General features: G+C 39.7%; 1 protein-coding gene across 3 annotated transcripts in view; it reads left to right on the forward strand.

Moving 5' to 3' along the window:
• ADAMTS3 (ADAM metallopeptidase with thrombospondin type 1 motif 3) overlaps positions 1–19,127 on the forward strand; it is a 278,667-nt gene that overhangs the window by 20,127 nt on the left and 239,413 nt on the right. For all 3 annotated transcript variants that reach the window (XM_086407617.1, XM_086407616.1, XM_086407618.1), the window contains one exon: positions 1,438–1,844. In XM_086407617.1, coding sequence (XP_086263743.1) covers positions 1,797–1,844 — 48 coding nt within the window. In that variant the 5' untranslated portion in view covers positions 1,438–1,796. The remainder of the gene's footprint in view (positions 1–1,437; positions 1,845–19,127) is intronic.

Raw genomic sequence — 19,127 nt, forward strand, 5'->3', positions numbered from 1 at the left:
GAAGGAAATGGCAACCCACTCCAGTGTGGAAAATCACGTGGATGGAGGAGCTTGGTGGGCTACAGTCCATAGGGTCTCAAAGAGTTGGACATGACTGAGTGACTTCACCTTTCACAGTGATTTTATAAAACACTTTAAGAACATAGGTTGTAGATTCATTTATGGGTCCAATATGCTAATGTATTACATAAAATCATGAAGCTTCCATAGGTGAGGAATCTTTGTGAATCATATAATTTTTTTCATACCTACTTTGTCATACCTATAGGGCTAGTCTGAGGCTAGAATTATGAAGGTGGAGAACTTTTAAATTCATGCTCTTAGAGTTTCTTTTCCATGTGTTCTTTCTTCATTCTTATTGCCCTGCTTGTTTCCTTTTGCCTTCAAAATTGTTTCTGTTAAGGAAGAAATGGTTCATTTAATGTGTTGTCTTTCCCAAGGATGTTTGCATTTCAGCTGACACAATACTCAAATCTGGCGAAACTTGGCTAAACAGTTAAGTTCTAACTGTGCAATTCAATTAAACATGTGAGTGGCCACCCATGTTATAAAGTGGACCCTTAATATTGAATTTGTATTCCAATGAGGGTCTTCCTGTGTAAGGAGTATGGTGCAAAATAACAATGCTGTCTGCTCTTGACTAACCAGTACTTGTGTATTCAACTTATAGATCCTTTTTACTCCATTCTCCTCATTTGCTGAAAATGTTTTGTGATTTATGGGACACAAACATGATAAAGCAAAGGAAGTGTATGGGCTTTGGAGTGTGATGTGAAGATACAGCTGAGCTTCACAGTTATGTGACCTTGGACACACACCTCCTGAATCTCAGTTTCCTCACCTGTGAAGTATGCTTATTAGGGTTGGTATGGTGGAAAAATATGTATCAACTGCAGCACCATAAACTACAGTGTATAAATTACAGGCCAGTGGTAGATATAGTACAAAGTACATTGTATTTAATACACAAAACTATTGTGATAAGTATAAATTCTAGGATTCTTATAAGGAAAAAAATTAAAGCAATTAGGAAAACTATCTTCTACATAGTAGCAACTTTGTTAAAAGTCTGTAGCAATTATTAATTATATCAATGATACATTAATTGAGTGTATGTCTTGGTTATAAGCAAGCTTGATAAATTTATGGAAAGTTATTTTATTCATATTCTCAAACACATAAATGAGATGAGTATTCACATGTAGTGAAATTTTTTAAAAATTAAAAAAAAATGATTAATTTAACACAGAGTTACCTAAATGTGTTTGAGAAATGATTTGAGTTCTCAAAACTTACTGCTTATGAGACAATTCAAGAATATATTTATTATGCAAGTTGAGGTGCAGTCTTGTGAGGTGGACCCTTGATGCCTGTGTTACATCTTCCTGTGTTCTCTTGTTACACAGGATTCTACAGTTCTGTTTTTTCACCCCACAGATTTACCAATAAAGAGACAGAGAGAGTATGAGCTGGTGACTCCTGTCAGCACGAATTTTGAAGGACACTATCTTTCCCATATTCTTTCTGCAAATCACAAAAAGAGGTCAACGAGGGACGTGTCTTCCAACTCTGAGCAATTGTTCTTTAACATCACGGCATTTGGAAGAGATTTTCATCTGCGACTAAAGCCCAACACTCAGCTGGTAGCTCCTGGTGCTGTTGTGGAATGGCATGAGGCATCTCCGGTGCCTGGGAATATAACCGACCCCATTAATGATCATCAGCCAGGAAGTACTTCGGAGAGAATCTGGAAAACCGAGCCTTTGCAGCCCAACTGTGCTTATGTTGGTGACATCATGGACATTCCAGGAACTTCTGTTGCCATTAGCAACTGTGATGGTCTGGTAAGACTCCTTGCCTTTTGTGTCTGTGTGTTTGCAGGTGTTTGGGAGTGCAGCATGGCTTCAGCATGGTTTGGAAGGTAGAGGTGGAAAGAAAGCCTCATTATTATATTTCAAGTTCAGGAACAAGCATTAGAAAGCATTTCACTGTCAAAGATGTGTGCTTTGGCTTCATTTTGACATGAAGACATTAGTCTAAGAAACCAAAGACAACTACTTTAGCGCTGTTTGCTTATATGTCCACTTGCGTCACATTGGGAATTTTATTTCCTTACTTCTTTAAAATCATCCTGACAACTTTTTAAAGAAGCATAGATTCCTTCAAAATGATAGTATTTCCGTTCTTATGAGGAAACATTAGGTATTTTATTAAAGAAAATATTTAGAAAGCATTCTTTTGCACACCCCTCAGAATGCTGAAATGGGAAACAAGGTGCTTCTCTGTCAGAATTTGTTCAAATTGCATTAGTGTATGAACCTGAGGTGTAGTTCTCTCGCTATGGTGGCTTTACTTTATTTTCTCTTGCTTTTGAATGAAATACCTATATATTGTTATTCACTTTTGTGGTTGAGGCTAATAGTAACTGACCCTTCTTCACACACTCTGAGGATGTGAAATATTTTTGTCTTGCATCTCCAGATGTTATTTGAGAAGTGTGTCAATGTTTATGCCTCTTCCATTCATAATTGACTCCAAGCCTTTGTTCAAAAAGAGCAACCATTTTTCTTTCTGTGGTTGCCAGGCTGCTGTTTCTTGGGAGTTCACAGCTATTCTTTTTGTTTTGTCTCTCTTCTGGGAGTTCTCAAAACAATCCTTGCATTCCTTCTACCTTGGCTCGTCCCAAACAGTACCTTGAATCTTCTGCTGCTGCTGCTGTTAAGTCACGTTAGTCGTGTCCGACTCTGTGCGACCCTATAGATGGCAGCCCACCAGGCTCCCCTGTCCCTAGGATTCTCCAGGCAAGAACACTGGAGTGGGTTGCCATTTCCTTCTCCAATGCATGAGTGAAAAGTGAAAGTGAAGTTGTTCAGTCGTGTCTGACTCTTAGCGACCCCATGGACTGCAGCCTACCAGGCTCCTCCGCCCATGGGATTTTCCAGGCAAGAGTACTGGAGTGGGTCGCCAGTGCCTTCTCTGGAATCTTCTGCTACTGTCCTCTTAATGCATAAGCACAACCCAAAAGAGTTATGATGCCGTATTTTTTACTCAAGGCCTGTTGAGTTCATGGTTGCAGGCTTTATCTGGAGGTCTTGTACTGCCTCTAGATATTCTATAGGGCTTTAGAAGCCTGAACAGAAAACTGAAGAGAGCGTGTGTGGCAGGTCTCCTAGTTGGACCCTTTCAGTTTAAGATTCACAGCATCTCATTGGTGCTAGACCATGCTATGGGGCTTGAAGACACAAGGAATCTCTAAGATTCTTCTCATTCCACACAAATGTTTAATAGATCTGACTTAACTAAATTACTGACTAAAACAATAGAAAGAAAACATCTTCTAGAAGACAAAGTTTAAAATATTCACCAAGAGCTTGATTCAACAGTACTAGAGTATAAAAGGAAATAAATTCCATAAAAGGTACTATTTTATAATACTTCTAAGTATATTGAGTATAAAACTTAATTCAATGTTATTTTTAAGTTTTATTGCATAAGAAGATTACGTACTTTTTGTCTCCCTGGTTAAGACTGAAGCTTGGGCTAGGAGATTTGAAACTTGAAAATCAGTTTAAAGAAGGCAAAAGGCAAGAAAATTATTTTAATAGTGAGTTTTTAAACCTGACTTAGCAATCAGTGTTTTTCTTACTGTACATGTCAAATGATCTAATCATAGATACAGAAATATAGGGCAATAGTTGTAAGGAAGAGGAAAATAGGTATACAGTATGAATATACATTAATTATTAGGATTGATTTCTCATTTTTAAGGTATGGTGTTAACTGTTGACATAGTGTGTCTATTTGTGTGCATGTGCACAACTCAACCAGTGTATTTATTTGTTCCATTCTTTGATCCTTTAATTAATTAAAACATATTTCTGAGAAGTCAATTCTGGGCAAGCGCTGTTCCAGGCATTGTGAAATGATGAATGGTCATGATTACCATTCTCATGGAGCTCAAAGAGGTTAAATTTGCCATAGATTTTAAGTGTCAAAATATCTGGTATACATGTATGTGTATACACACACACACACACACATGCATACTAAAATTATGTTCAACTTAAAAAAGTTGTGATAAAGGGAAGTATCTTCTGGAGAGATTTTATGAATGGGGACAGAGTTTCTAACCAGGCATACATGGCTCAGGCCTTGAGCTTGATCTTGGAAAAGAGAGGAGTCCAGTCTATAGCAGGCAGTGCTGACTATGTGGGTGTACCTAAACAGAAGGCTTTTTAGAGTTTCCAGCTCATAGCAGCTATGGAGGAAGAATAAAGATGACGGCAGGACTAGAAGCTCAGTAATAGAGAGCAGATCAATAGAGTGATGACTACTGCTTCATTAAGCTGGGGACAAATTCTTAAAATTGCATTGGATAGAATAAGCATCTTAGCTGAAATTAAGTAGGAAGTAAAACTGATGTGAATGTAAATAAACTTGACTAATTAGCAGATTCTTAAACCCTTTTTTGTTCCTTTAACTTGCTGTGTAGGGGATTTAAGTTTGACCTTCTTGACCTTAGGAAGAGAAACAGGGATATTGAGATCACATAGATGCCTGAGGATTAAGCTGATGGGCTAGAAAGCCATTTCCCTGGGAAACTCTGGGATTATAACCAAATCTAAGTTGTCTTAGCAGAAAGCAGAGCCCCTCCTGGCCTAAAAATGCCAATGGGACCATCTCTGCTCAGCAAGATGAAGTGAAGTATCCTGCTATGGAAGAGAAAGCCAGTGAAGCCCTACCTGGATGGGTCTAATGTAGATTATTGTTGATGAGATTCCTGTGATCTGATTATCTACGTGGGTCTTTTGAAACTCTTAGTCATAGGGAGCAGCCACAGGTATTTATTTTTCACTGAGATTGGGAAGCTCTTACCATGGCCTTTTCCCTGAGTGAAACCCCTTACCTCTTTTTCTCTAATGCTACCTTGCGGCAAACTATGTATATGTGAAATAGATAGTGGTCTGAGACAGAATTAATTTATATTAAACAGAAGGCTGTGATTTGTAAAAAAAAATAAAAACAACAGTACTGCTCAAAGAGTGTCCATACACCCAGGTCAAGATAAATACTGAAGGTGAGACTATATAAAGAAACTTTATGACACTTTGACATAGTTATTATATTTGTGTTGGCTGCTGCTGCTGCTGCTGCTAAGTCACTTCAGTCGTGTCCAACTGTGTGTGACCCCATAGACAGCAGCCCACCAGGCTCCGACCTAACAGTAAAAACAAAAAATAAAAAGCTGAGGCTGCTATTTTGTGTCTTTTTTGTTTTTTTCCTAGTAATTAGTTTTTCTTGTATTTTACAAAATTATCAGCCCAAGAACAATTGGGGAGAAAAGAAACAGTTTATTTACCCCAGGTAGTTTGAAAAGCAAGTAGTAATACTTAGCTATTCCTATTCCTCTGAACATCAGAAACTTGACTGAATACTACTTATTCCAGGTAACTATGAAATGGTCCAGAGAAGGCGTTGGAGAAGGAAATGGCAACCCACTCCAGTGTTTTTGCCTGAAGAATCCGAGGGATGGGGGAGCCTGGTGGGCTGCCATCTATGGGGTCGCACAGAGTCAGACACAACTGAAGCAACTTAGCAGCAGCAGCATGAAGTGATCACAGGAAAGTTCCCTTAACTTGGACATTATGGAGGAAGACAGTAAATTGCCTTAAGTGACATATGCAGAGCCAAGGTCTAGAATGTGATATGAAAAAGATGTCTGACTCGTGTCTGACTCTACAACCCCATGGACTGTAGCCTACCAGGCTTTTCTGTCCATGTGGTTCTCCAGGAAAGAATGCTGGAGTGAGTAGCCATTCCTTTCTCCAGGGGATCTTCCCAACCCAGGGATCAAATCTATGTCTCCTGCATTGCAGGCAGATTCTTTACTGCCTGAACCACCAGGGAAGCCCGGACATAGATGTACATGATATCTAAAATATTATTCTGTGCATTTCTGAAATCAACATCAAAGTGTTCTGCATGAAGGAATTGACAGTGATTTTCACCCACTGTGGCCAAGAACCATATCTGTTCTGCCTAGGATGACCTTTTTTGAATCTTTGTCAAGATTATCTTTTATGAATGATAGCTAATTCTTTACCGATTACAGCTTTATGTCTTCTCTTACTGTAAGTGAGAATTGTTACGATATTCAGTCATGGAGTTGTCCTTGTTTTCTGACAGCATCCAATTTTTAAAAAGCCCAATTCTCTAGATCCTCCTCCAAATTATCCTGCCAAAGCCTAAATCCTGTTAATAGGTTCTTTCTAAAGCTCTCTTACTGAGATGCTTATGCTTCCCTCTGGTGTGTGTTCTGGCTCCCGGCAACCTAATAAACCCAGCTTGTCAACTGCAGATGAGTTCCTAGTGGTCTTTGGCTGGAGGCCATTGACGTGTGTTACCCTTCTGCTTCTGCGTCTCTACAGTGAGAGTCCAGTGGTCAGGAGTCATGGTGATGGCAGGCATTTCACACACTTCTAAGTGGGAAGATGCTTCTGGCTGAGAATTCCAGCTGAAAGTAGATTTCTTTATTCCACAGAGCCCTGGCATTTGCCCTATAACACTATTAAATCTCCCCTGTGAGTAGTGGCAACTCACAGTCATATTTTGTGGTCTTCAAATTTGCCAAAATAAAGGGTTATTTGGTTAGTAGTCTTTATGTCATGTGTTCATAACATAAGGGAACTGGATTTTTCTAGACTTATGAGAACGATATCCCTTTGTTAATTGCTCTGGATTGTCATCAGAGGAAACTGGTTGAGACTGGAAGAACTGACTGATGATGGCTATTTTGGATTATCCAACTCAATGATTTCCTTGTGGGCTGACTTTATGATCAAGGCAGCTTATCGAGGACAGAAATTTTCAATATTTTGCAACATTTGAAATCCTTCTTCCAGATGAAATCACTGTGCGTGCATGCATGCTAAATTGTTTCAGTTGTGTCTGACTCTTCACGATGCTGCAGACTATATCCTGCCAGGCTCCTCTGTCCACGGGATTCTCCAGGCAAGAATACTGGAGCGGATTGCCAGGCCCTTCTCAAATGAAGTCACTAGGGGTTATCTAATAAAATAACATGTAAAATGGATAAACTCAGGAAAGGCCAGTAAAAACATAGGTGTTTTTTTTCCCTCCTAACTCCTGTTTATCCTGCCTTGTTCTTGAGACCACTCTTAGCCATCCTGAGGCTTCTAATAGGACATCTCCACTATTAGGTTAGGGAGTCTTGGAAGCTTAAAACTTGGGAGCCATAGGCAAAACCTCTTTTCTAAAATGTGTGATAGTCACATCTGATTAGTATTGGAGGTAATTTACCCTTTTTAGATTTGGGGCATGGCCAAATGAAGTCTTTGTGGACAACCACAAACTTATAAAGCAAACAGCCTTCAGACGTCCCTGCCTTAAGACTTCTGCTTTGGGATTTGGTCCCTTCAGAAACATGTCCTCTGTATGCCTATTTCACTAAGTCCAACTGCAGAGGCACTTTTTAAAAAGTCTATTTTAAAAAGTATTATGAGCCAGTGTGCCTGGGATTAAGAATATTTGACTAGTGATTATAAATACAGCTCAATCTGGTAAATGAAATGTTTGATACTAAAAATAGATACAAATCCATAGCTATTTATAGTGGGTTTAGAGTTTTCAAGGACTGATCTTTAGATGTTGACATTTGAACGTCTGCTTTTATGAGGAGAACCTAATCTCTAAAAGCTAGTTGCCTCCCACCTTTTTTCCCCCAAGGAACTTGTCTATGGAAGATGTGTATTTTCCTGATGGGACAGAGGGAGTTTTTGTGTCTTAACCGTGTACATGTTGATTTAAGACACTTCAGTAGGTCTGGGGAACAAAGGACTGAAACCTCGTTTCACTTCCAGCCACCTACACCAGGCTGCTTTTAGCAATGCAGGGTTAGAAGATGCTCAAAGCACCTATACCCTTTTATTTCCATAAGTAGAAAGGAAAAACTAGTTATAAGTCCTCTAGTTTAACTAGTTTGGGAGAACCAGTACTGTGATAAGCCTCGTTGCTTCTTACCTGAGATTTGGCCCCATAGGAGCTGACAGTATTAATCCTGCCTGTGCTGGATCTGGGCTGTTGGTTACATTTCCTACCCTGCCTTCCTCTCAGATAGGCAGCCTGGTTATGCTTATCTGTGGTGAAGCGGAAAAATTTAGCAAGTCTTTGATCATTTTCACATTTTGCACTTAATTTGTATAAATCCAGAATTATACATATGTCAAGCCTTTTGCAAAATTTTTGGCTATATTTCTCTTGTGTGATTTTGAAAATACTTCTTTTTAATAGTTATTTTGTAGCTGATATAAACTATTCATGTTTGTGGGTACCACTTGTTCAACTTATGTTTATTTTATTTATTTATATTTTCGGCCACACTGGGTCTTCCTTCACACAAGCGCGGGCTACTTTCTAGTTGATATGCTCAGGCTTCCCATGGCAATGGCCTCTCTTGTTGAAGCTCACAGGTTACAGAGTGCTCGGGCTTCAGTAGCTGTGGTGCATGGCTTTAGTTGCCTCGTGACATGTGGGATCTTCTCAGACCAGGGATCGAACCCATGTCCCCTGCATTGGCAGGCAGATTCTTAACCACGGAACCACCAGGGAAGCCCCTTCAGCTTATGATTTTATTTACATCAATTTGATTATGGTTTATTTCCCATTACTGTCTCTAACTTTGATATAGTACATTTTTAAATTAAGTTTAAGGGTGAGCTAAAAATTGGGGAAAAAATAAATGTGGTGTTTCACATCTTTCTTTGTATAGGAATGGAAAACAGAAAATAAATAAAAAGGGAGGGAAAGTTGACCTGAGAAGTAATGCTTCCTATTCTTCTCAGTGCCATGGCAACTAGGACTTCATTATAACTTTAATACAGATTTTTAAAGATACTCAAGACACTTTAGGAACTGTGAAAATAGTGCTGACCACATCTTTAGTTTCTTCTTCTTCTCGGTAAATTATCACTAAAACAAGAACAAAAGTACAGCAAGATATTGATATGACACCTTTGTGCATAATCAGGCTTTGAAGTCACAGAGTTCTTGCAAACTAAACCCAGCCTCAAGGTCCTCGACTGCAAAAACTGTTAATCGTGTGGCTGCATCTTTGCTTCTAGGAATACTGATCAAGTTAATAAAGCTTTTGGAAGAGCTAGGATATGTAAAGGGCTAGACTGATTGCTGTGAGCAATATTGAGGTAAGCTGGGCATAACCTTTGTCTTCCTCCAGGAATGCTAGATATAAGATATGCAAAAATAGAACTAAAGTACAAGGCAGGAATGTTTTATATGCTCTAAGACTAGAGTAGATGAAATGTGAGAATCCAGGTGATGGAAAGATTATTTATACCTGGAAGGATGATAGAAGGCTTCCTGGAGAAAGCAGTATTTGTGATCCCAGACAATTGGAAAGATAACCATGTATGTTAAAGTGACCACTGATGATGGCAGAGGTTGGGATGGGTAAGAGGAAGAGCCTCTGAGGAAAGTAGGAGATATTTGTGATGGCCATAAACATGAAGAGAGGATGGGGTAAGAAGATTTCATGAACTTTGTAATATATGTAATGAATACATGGGCGAGCCAAAGTAGTCTTGGTCAGTATTTAGCTGAATGAAGGAGCAAGTGCAGCTTCTCCTGTGGCTCAGTGGTAAAGAATCCACCTGCAGTGCAGGAGACACAGAGGATGTGGGTTCAATCCCTGGGTCAGGAAAAACCCCTGAAGGAGAGCATGGCAACCCACTCCAGTATTCTTGCCTGGAGAATCCCACGGACATAGGAGCTTGGAAGCCTACACTCCTTGGGGCTGCAAAGAGTCAGACACGACCAAAGAGACTGAGTGTGCATGCACGCACAGGAGCAAGTTTAATGCAAGAGGGAGAGAGAGACAAAAGAGGGTAGATCCTAGAGGTGTATGTATTAAGACCAAATTCAGTAACTGTACTTGATAATGACATGCTTGCATGGATATTCAGGATGAAAGGAGGGCAAGATTCGTATTCCTTAATTATGTTGCTTTTCTTTGTAGAAAGTCTTTGCTAAAGTTATGGAGCTTTTTCTCTGGAGTTTAGAGAGATTTTTCTCAGTAGCTTTTTTTGTTGTTTTTTTTTCTAGAATTTATTCCCCAAATTTTTTCTAAGAGGGTTAAGAAAGTTGATTTTTAAAAATCTGACTTCTCCCATCATCTGGGTCCTTCAGTCTTTCAAGTTTGGTGAATGAAGTGCCTCATTTAACCTCTTTGTATTGGAGAAGGAAATGGAAAGCCACTCCAGTATTCCTGCCTAGAGAATCCTGTGGACAGAGGAGCCTCCATAGAGTTGCACAGAGTTGGACACAATTATAGCAGCAGCTTGGCTATAATTTCTTCCATCTGAAGTGTTCTTCTCACTTTCTTACTGTGTTGACTGTTTGTTCCTATCCCTTACTTCTTTTTTATTCTCAAAGGAGTATTTCTAATGTTGTTTTAGTGATTTTTGCTTCCAGCCTAAAGAGTAATTTGATCAAGTTTACCGAACTTTCAAAAAACAAGACACACCAAGATAACCCTGTCAATGAATGAATTGATTTCAGTGTTAAATCTCATTTTATTTTATGTCATTTATCATATCTACCAAATGTATATATGTGTGTAGAAACATATATATGCATGCATATATGTTTATATACATACAAACATACTTATATGCACCCATATATATGAAAAACCATAGAAAAAGTCGAGAAAAATCAATGTTTAATTAAATATTTTGATTCAAAGACCAGTGGCAAAATTTGTTGTTAGGTGTTTAGAGTTGGTGCAGAGCTGGAATGGCACTCAGGTCTGTTGACAACAAAACATAACAGTTTTATCACCCCAAGTTACTTAAATATGCTCCTCACAGTGTGGGTGGTTAACAGAGATCATGACATGAACTAGCTTGTAGATTTTTAATACTGTTAGAAACATAGAGAGATTAATCAGAAATACAATTTAAAAGGGCAATTTTATTATTGTCAGTCTACAACAGTGAACTTGAAAAAACTGTTTAGAATAAAAAGCTCAACTATGCTTTTTGTATTATGATTAAGTTTGCAAAGTTAAAAAAAGTGCTGCAGTTACTCAACTCAGCCTGTGACCTAACATATGGAAAATAGTCTTCTATGAAGTGAATAGTAAAAATCCTGTAACTTTTATATGACCTTCTCCAACTGATGCAGGGCTCCTTTTGTATCATCTTCTCTGAGGGGTACTCTAATCTGTGCTTTCTTGAAGACTTCTAATGATGAGAAGCTCTCTACTTTCCATCTTATTAATATGTAGCTCTGCCATATAGAAAAATCCGATTGACGGAGGAGCCTGGTAGGCTGCAGTCCATGGGGTCGCTAAGAGTCGGACATGACTGAGCGACTTCACTTTCACTTTTCACTTTCATGCATTGGAGAAGGAAATGGCAACCCACTCCAGTGTTCTTGCCTGGAGAATCCCAGGGACGGGGGAGCCTGGTGGGCTGCCGTCTGTGGGGTCGCACAGAGTCGGACACGACTAAAGCGACTTAGCAGCAGCAGCAGCAGCCATACAGAAAGTTCTTCCTTAGATTCTACTTAGAAATATAAAGTGAAAATATCTTATTCCATGTATTAGATTCTTTGCAGTTGACACAGGCATACTAAGTGTGATGGACTTCTTGTTGGTATTATTATAAAACTTCAGTTTCTTGCACTTGAACACTCAGTCATTCAGTGCATCACACAGTATACTCCTTCTGCTTTAGGAATAGTTCCCTTTAGTGGTCTGATAGAACCCATACCCTGGCTGGAATGGAGTTAATGAGGCATAGGTCATAATTTTAACATACCTCTCAGGCTTTTCATTTTGGTCAGTATTTTAAACTATGAATCTCAGAGTGAGACATTATGGAAATAGCAATAAAGAGTCCACGGCATTAGATGGTATATACTGCTGTTGTTCAGAGTCTAGTTTTCATATCTTATCTCATATCTCTTTTATTTGTTGATGGTAGTTAATATGCTATCTTATATCTATTTTTGTTTCCAGTCTAAAGTTCTACTTAAAAAAAAAAAAAAAAGCATACAGCATTTTCTGCAAGTCTGTGGAGGCAGTTGTGAGGGGTAGAGGTGGAGATAAAGGTGGCATGGTGGGTCCCTAGCTCCAATTGCTAGAAAATGCATTTTTAAACTTAAATGGCATTATCAGAGTAGACTTTTGGGGTCTTCACTGAGTTTTTTGATTAGCTGATAGGACTTTCCAATTCCAATATAAAACAATTCTGGAAGGCTTACTTCTGTCTGGTGATGTCTCTAAAAGTTGATGCTTGGGTGTCGTAAGAATATAGCAGGACCCAGTCTGAGCATGTAAGCCTAAGAAAAAATGCAGAACAGCACTTAGCAAGAGATTCTGTAAATGTTAGCAACCCAAACACAGTGGGAAATGTTTTATTTAGCACTATGTGTAAAACAATATGCATTTAACATAGTGATTAAAATCTTGGAGTAATACTTCCTTTGGGCTTGCAGGATATTTGATCTCGCTTATAGGGTGCCACTATATCATGCTTTCCTGCTTGGCTTCATATAGTCCTTTATTTTTCATTCCTAGCTTTGAGGATAATATTAACTGGCTGCCCAGACAAAAAAGCAGACCAATCATAGTGATGTGTATCCAGATAAAGTTAAATCACTGTAAGATCTCTGTTTCTGTTTGGTCAGCTGCATGTCATGGTCACCTTTGGCTTAATATGGTACCACACCCAGACTTAGCATAATGCTGTAGGAAGTCCCTGAACCTTTTATATTGGTCCTAGATCCTAACCATTAATCTAAAAATTTCAAGGATAGGCCCATTTTTATATGCTATGCTTGGAAAAGTTTTAGAAACATGTTAACCTATGAGGATGTTTTGAAATTTGAACTTTACCCATGAAACTACCTTCTTAATCTTCCCCATACTTAAAACTTAGGGGTTTGAATGACATCAGTGATTGTTTTTGTTCTGCCTGTTCCATCTAATGTTTTGAAATACTTTGTAAACCAGATAAACGATTAAGTAATTAACAATTTTACACATTAACTATCAAAAATATACAAAATTGCTGGTCAAAGTTTCCAATAAGTATGAATTATAGTCTCTTTATACTGACTGATGATCTTTTCCAGTAAAAAGGTTTGGTTATTCATAAACCTGTACTGTTTTGTTCAACCTTATGACACAGTAACAGTCATTGCCAGATCTGAATTGTTGCCTCCACTGGTTCCTAGAAGCCCAGAGATCTAAAATTAGGAAACTGTTGACTCTAAGTTTCCAGAGATTCCTTCTAGAACTAATGTTCTGTAACTCTGTAACTAAGTTTGTGGTCTCTTTATCCTTGTGGAGAGTGCATTCCTGGCCAAGGAAGAAATCATTGCTTCCTACTCATCATTTTTCATTTATCATGGTTGGGAGTGGAAATTGCATGTATGAGTGCCACTTTTGAGAAATGGTTACTCTCTAATATGCTCTTTCTGTTTTTTAAAATTTATTTTAAATCCACGAACTATGAACAAATCCTGTATTCTAGAAGGCTCCAAAGGACCCAGCTTCTATTACCATTTTGGGAGATTAATAGCTTAACTCCTAATGAAATGTGGAAATAATCAGTGTAGAGAGAAATCTATCTACCTACCTACCTATCTCTCGACCTACATATGTATGTGTATGTGTATGTATATGTAGAGAGAGAAACATTTATATTTTTATAAAATATTAAAAGCAGAAGAGACTACCCTTGGCTGTGTTGTAGGAGGAGTACCGAATTACCCCAGGATAGGAATGTGTGACGGCTCTGTTGATGCAGTCATTTCCCTGGAACAGTTCCTCATAGGTTACATATGACGTATATGAAATCAAAGTTGAGAGTCATTGTTTTCCCCAAGGGGCCTCTAATCTTAGTGTGTATCAGGATCTCCTGAGGGTCTGTTAAAACACAGCTTGCTTATAGCCACCTCCGAGTTTTTGATTTAGTGGGTCTGTAGATGGACCTGACAGTTTACATTTCTAATACGTTCCCAGTTAGTGCCAGACACCATAACTCAACTGTCTGTTTCTTGTTTGTGTGCAATGACTCTGGATACTGGCTTTTCCCAGCTGACTTGCTTTCTCAAGTAAGGAATTGGAACTTTTTTTTTTTTGGTCTGTAATACTGTCTTGGCCCTTGCCCACTGCCCAGTTATCATCCCAGCCAGTTTAACTCAGCACCCATCAGTCCCAGATTGAATTAACTATGCACAACTGCAACTTCGTCTCTTGGTCTCCTTGCCCAGAGGCAACATATACATTGGAAACCTCAGAATGCCATCTTCCCAGGCCAAGTTCTGGCAGAATACAGAAACTTAAAGAAACTGTGAACTTGGACACATACCTTAATGTGTCTGATCCTTATATTCCTTTTTGATTCATGCAAAGATTTCCTGATGGTAGGGGGAGCTTTGAAGTGTATCCTCGTTTTAATTTCTTCAGTAACCAATATTCACTACCAAGTGCTTGCAGTTTTCTAACATCACTTTGCTTTGGAGAACTGGTTGGGCTTCCCTGATAGCCCAGTTGGTAGAGAATCCGCTTGCAGTGCGGGAGACCCTGTTTGGTTCCTGGGTTGGAAAGATCCACTGGAGAAGGGATAGGCTTCCCACTCCAGTATTCTTTGGCTTTCCTGTGGCTCAGCTAGTAAAGAATCCACCTGCAACGTGGGAGACCTGGGTTCGATCCCTAGGTTGGGAAGATCCCCTGGAGAAGGGAAAGGCTACCCACTCTAGTACTCTGGCCTAGAGAATTCCATGGACTATATAGTCCATGAAGTCACAAAGAGTTGTACACAACTGAGTGACTTTCACTTTTCCCTTTGGTGGTGGGATTGTGCTGCGGGGCAACATGGAGACCTTGAGTTCTCCAGCTGTCCTGAGCTTTAGCAGTCTGGGGCCATCACAGTTTTTGAGCTCTTATGAGTCAGTCCCATACTCTGTCCATCCATACACCATCTCAATACTACACTGAGCTGTATCTACGCTCTCAGCCTAGATGATCTCTTGTGATTTCATGGCTTCAAATACCATAAAGCAGTAACGACCCTCTGTGTCTGGCCCGGACCTCTGCTCTGACCTCTGGACTTGGATATGTGTCCTGCTGTCCATTCAGCTTCTCCACACGGATGTCAGATAACCATCTCAAATTTAACACTACTGAAAATGGTCCCTTAACAGCTACCCCTGTGTGATTTGTCCACAAAGGAAAGTTTGGACCCTAATTCTCTAGCCAGAAACCTAGGCTTATGCCAGATTCCTCTTTTTCCTCATTTCTTTACAAAATCCATAATGTAAGTCTTGAAGTTGTTTTATAAAACATGATCTGAAAGTTGTTTTATAAAACATGTTCCAAATCTACTTATGAAATCTCCAGTGCTACAACTTTGATATAAACCCCTGTCATCTCTTTCCTGGATACTACAGTGACCTCCTATTTTTTATTTTTGGTCTATTTTTGCCCCTCTTCACCCTTCACATAGAAATTGAGGTGACCTTTCTAAATTTGATGAATTTTTCTCTATTTAAAACCCTTTAGTCACTTCTCATTAAAATTCAGAATTATTACTATGACTTTTAAGACCCTATGTCAGTTGTTCTAATAATCATTATGTCTCATAATCACCTAAAGAGCTATTTTAAAGATAAAGAGGCCTAAATAGCAACTCCAAAATACAAATTCATTTGTCTGGGGTGGTATTGGTGGAGATTTAGTCACTAAGGCATGTCTGACTCTTTGCAACCCCATGTACTGTAGCCCACCAGGCTCCTCTGTCCATGGGATTTTTCAGACAAGAATACTGGAGTGGGTTGCCATTTCCTTCTCCAGGGAATCTTCCCTACCCAGGGATCAATCTGACATCTCCCAAGCTAGGCAGGTGGATTCTTTACCACTGAGCCACCTGGGCTTCCCAATACGTAACTAGACTTTAGAATCATTGTTCTCTCCAAAAGGCCTCTAACCTTAGTGTGGATGAGAATCCCATGAAGGGATTGTTGCACCATAGATTTCTAGGTGCCACTTTGGGGTTTCTGAAGAGGAGCCTGAAAATCTGCATTCCTAACTAGTTCCAAACACTACCTTTGGAAACCCCTGTATTACAAGATCCAGTCTCGGCACACTTCTCTGATGCCATTCCCTTGTTTATTATATTCAGTCTCTCTGGTCTGCCTTTTGTTTTTCAAATCCAATTATTTTTCTGTCTCTAACCTTTTGTAAATGTCTCTTTAGCTCAGAACATTCTTTTCTAGATCTTCAAATAGAGGTTCCTTCTCATCCTTTGGGTTGAGAAATATTGGGTTGAGAAATAAAATATTTTTTGGTCATTCTAGGCAGAACAGAAACTTCAGTCAGTCTACAGTATAGTAGTGTCTTTAAACTATTTGTAGCCATTATTGGCATCTCAAATTTATCTTGAATTTATTTTTTACGTTTATTGTTGGGGGACTCTCTCTACTGAGGATGAGGACTGTTTTCCCTGGATCTTTAGCAATGTTTGGCACGCTATGTGCTCAACAAACCAATGTTGACAGATTGAACGGTGTGAATATTAGAATAGGAGATTGATTGCTGCTTGCAACGTGAATTAGAGACCTTTCATTGGTGTCTTCAAATTTTCCAGTGTGTAACTTTTGCATGACTAAGTCAGTGAGTTTATTTCTGCTTTGCAAACAAGTTCATTTGTATCTTTTTTTTTTTTAAGATTCTGCATGTAAGAGATATTGTACAATACCTCCCTCTCTATCTGACCCACTTCATTCAGTTCAACAATCTCTAGGTCCATCCATGCTGCTGCAAATGGCACTGTTTCACTCTTTTTAATGGCTAATATTCTATTGCATGTATATGCACCACCCTGCCTGCCAATGCAGGAGACGTGAGAGACATGGGTTCAATCCCTGGGTCGGGAAGATCCCTTGGAGGAGGGCATGGCAACCCACTCCAGTATTCTTGCCTGGGGAATCTAATAGACAGAGGAACCTAGCAGGCTACAGTCCATAGGATCACACAGAGTTGGACACAACTGAAGTGACTCAGCACGCACACATACACCACATCTTCCTTATCCATTCATCTGTGGATGGACATTTAGGTTGCTTCCATGTTTTGACTATCATAAACAGTGCTGAAACAAATATTGGGCTGTAGTTATCCACGCCCACATTTTTGTTCAGTAGCATAGTAGAAGTATCGTATGTCTCTAAAATTGATTTATTCCTGTTAAAAAAAGGAAACAGAAATCAGCATGTCATCATGTTGCCAAAAAAATATAGAATTAAAATAAAAGACATTATATACATGTTATACTTTGGACTAATTTCTTGGAAGAAAATAAGCATATTGACTTTCTTGTCAAGGTTGTTACTTTAGCAACCTATGGTTCTTCTTTCTGAGCACTGATCACACATAAATTATTTAATGCTTTCCCAGCCTGCTAAACTGGAAACTCCATGAGAGTTGGAATTGTGTTTGTAGTGCTTACTCCTATGTCTTCAAAACCAGGCACCATCCCTTACAATAGTAGGTGCAGGTAAACATCTGATGAGACACACAATGAATGAAGACACAGGACATTAACTCTGTGTCACATGCTATAATCTGTTCACTGTCATCTTCTAGGTTTTATGAACTTTAATTTGAATAAATGCTTTTGTACAGAGTCTCCCTCCACCTTCCTCTTTGGTACCCAGAACACTACCTGGTAACCTTTCATTTTTTTCCATGATTTCTCCTTAATGGAAAGTAAAAATTACAGAAAACCATTCCTCTTGTTTGACTTCTTTTAGACAAGAAATGGGTTTTTCCAAGTTTTGTGTCTCTTGGTAACTCTCAGTCTTTATATCCCTGTGAGTGAGTTTTCTCTCTTTCTGCCTCTCGCATGTGTGTGTTCTAAGTTGATTCAGTTGCATCAACTCTTTGTGACACCATGGACTGTATCCTGAAAGGTTCCTCTGTCCTTAGGATTGCCCAGGCAAGAATAATGGAGTGGGTTGCCATGCCCTCCTCCAAGGGAACTTCCGGACCCAGGGGACCTGTGTCTCATGTCTCCTGCATTGGCAGGCAGGTTTTTTTTTTTTTTTTTTTCACCACTAGTACCACCTGGGAAGTCCCTTCTTGCTTCTTGCTGCTGCTATATGTGTTTGGTTGCTCAGTTGTGTTAGACTCTGTGTGACCCCTTGAAATGTAGTCTGCCAGGCTCCTTTGTCCATGGGGATTCTCCAGGCAAGAATACTGGAGTGGATTGCCATGTCCTCCTCCAGGGGATCTTCCAAACCCAGGGATCGGACCCAGGTCTCCCACATTACATGCAGATTCTTTACCATCTGAGCCCCTAAGTTGCTTCAGTCATGTCTCACTCTTTGCAACCCTATGGACTGTAGCCTGCCAGGCTCCTATGTCCATGGTATTTCCCAGGCAAGAATACCAGAGTGGGTTGCCATGTCCTCCTCCAGGGGATCTTCCCAACCCAGGAATCAAACCTGTGTCTCTTATGTCTCCTGCATTGGCAGACAGGTGTTTTTTTTTTTTTTTAACCACTAGTGCCACCCAGGAGGCCCCTTTCTGTTTTTTCAGTTCGGTTCAGTCGCACAGTCATGTCCGACTCTTTGCAACCCCATGAATTGCAGCACACCGGGCCTCCCTGTCCATCACCAACTCCCAGAGTTCACTCAAACTCATGTCCATCAAGTCGGTGATGCCATCCAGCCATCTCATCCTCTGTCGTCCCCTTCTCCTCCTGCCCCCAATCTCTCCCAGCATCAGAGTCTTTTCCAATGAGTCAACTCTTCGCATGAGGTGGCCAAAGTATTGGAGTTTCAGCCTCAGCATCAGTCCTTCCAATAAACACCCAGGACTGATCTCCTTTAGAATGGACTGGTTGGATCTCCTTGCAGTCCAAGGGACTCTCAAGAGTCTTCTCCAACACCACAGTTCAAAAGCATCAATTCTTTGGCGCTCAGCTTTCTTCACAGTTCAACTCTCACATCCATACATGACCTCAGGAAAAACCATAGCCTTGACTAGACGGACCTTTGTTGGCAAAGTAATGTCTCTG

This window comes from Bos grunniens, chromosome 6 (assembly GCF_055505025.1).
Source record: "Bos grunniens cultivar Pamir isolate PY7600 chromosome 6, Bosgru_T2T1.0, whole genome shotgun sequence".
In the NCBI taxonomy this organism is placed as follows: domain Eukaryota; kingdom Metazoa; phylum Chordata; class Mammalia; order Artiodactyla; family Bovidae; genus Bos; species Bos grunniens.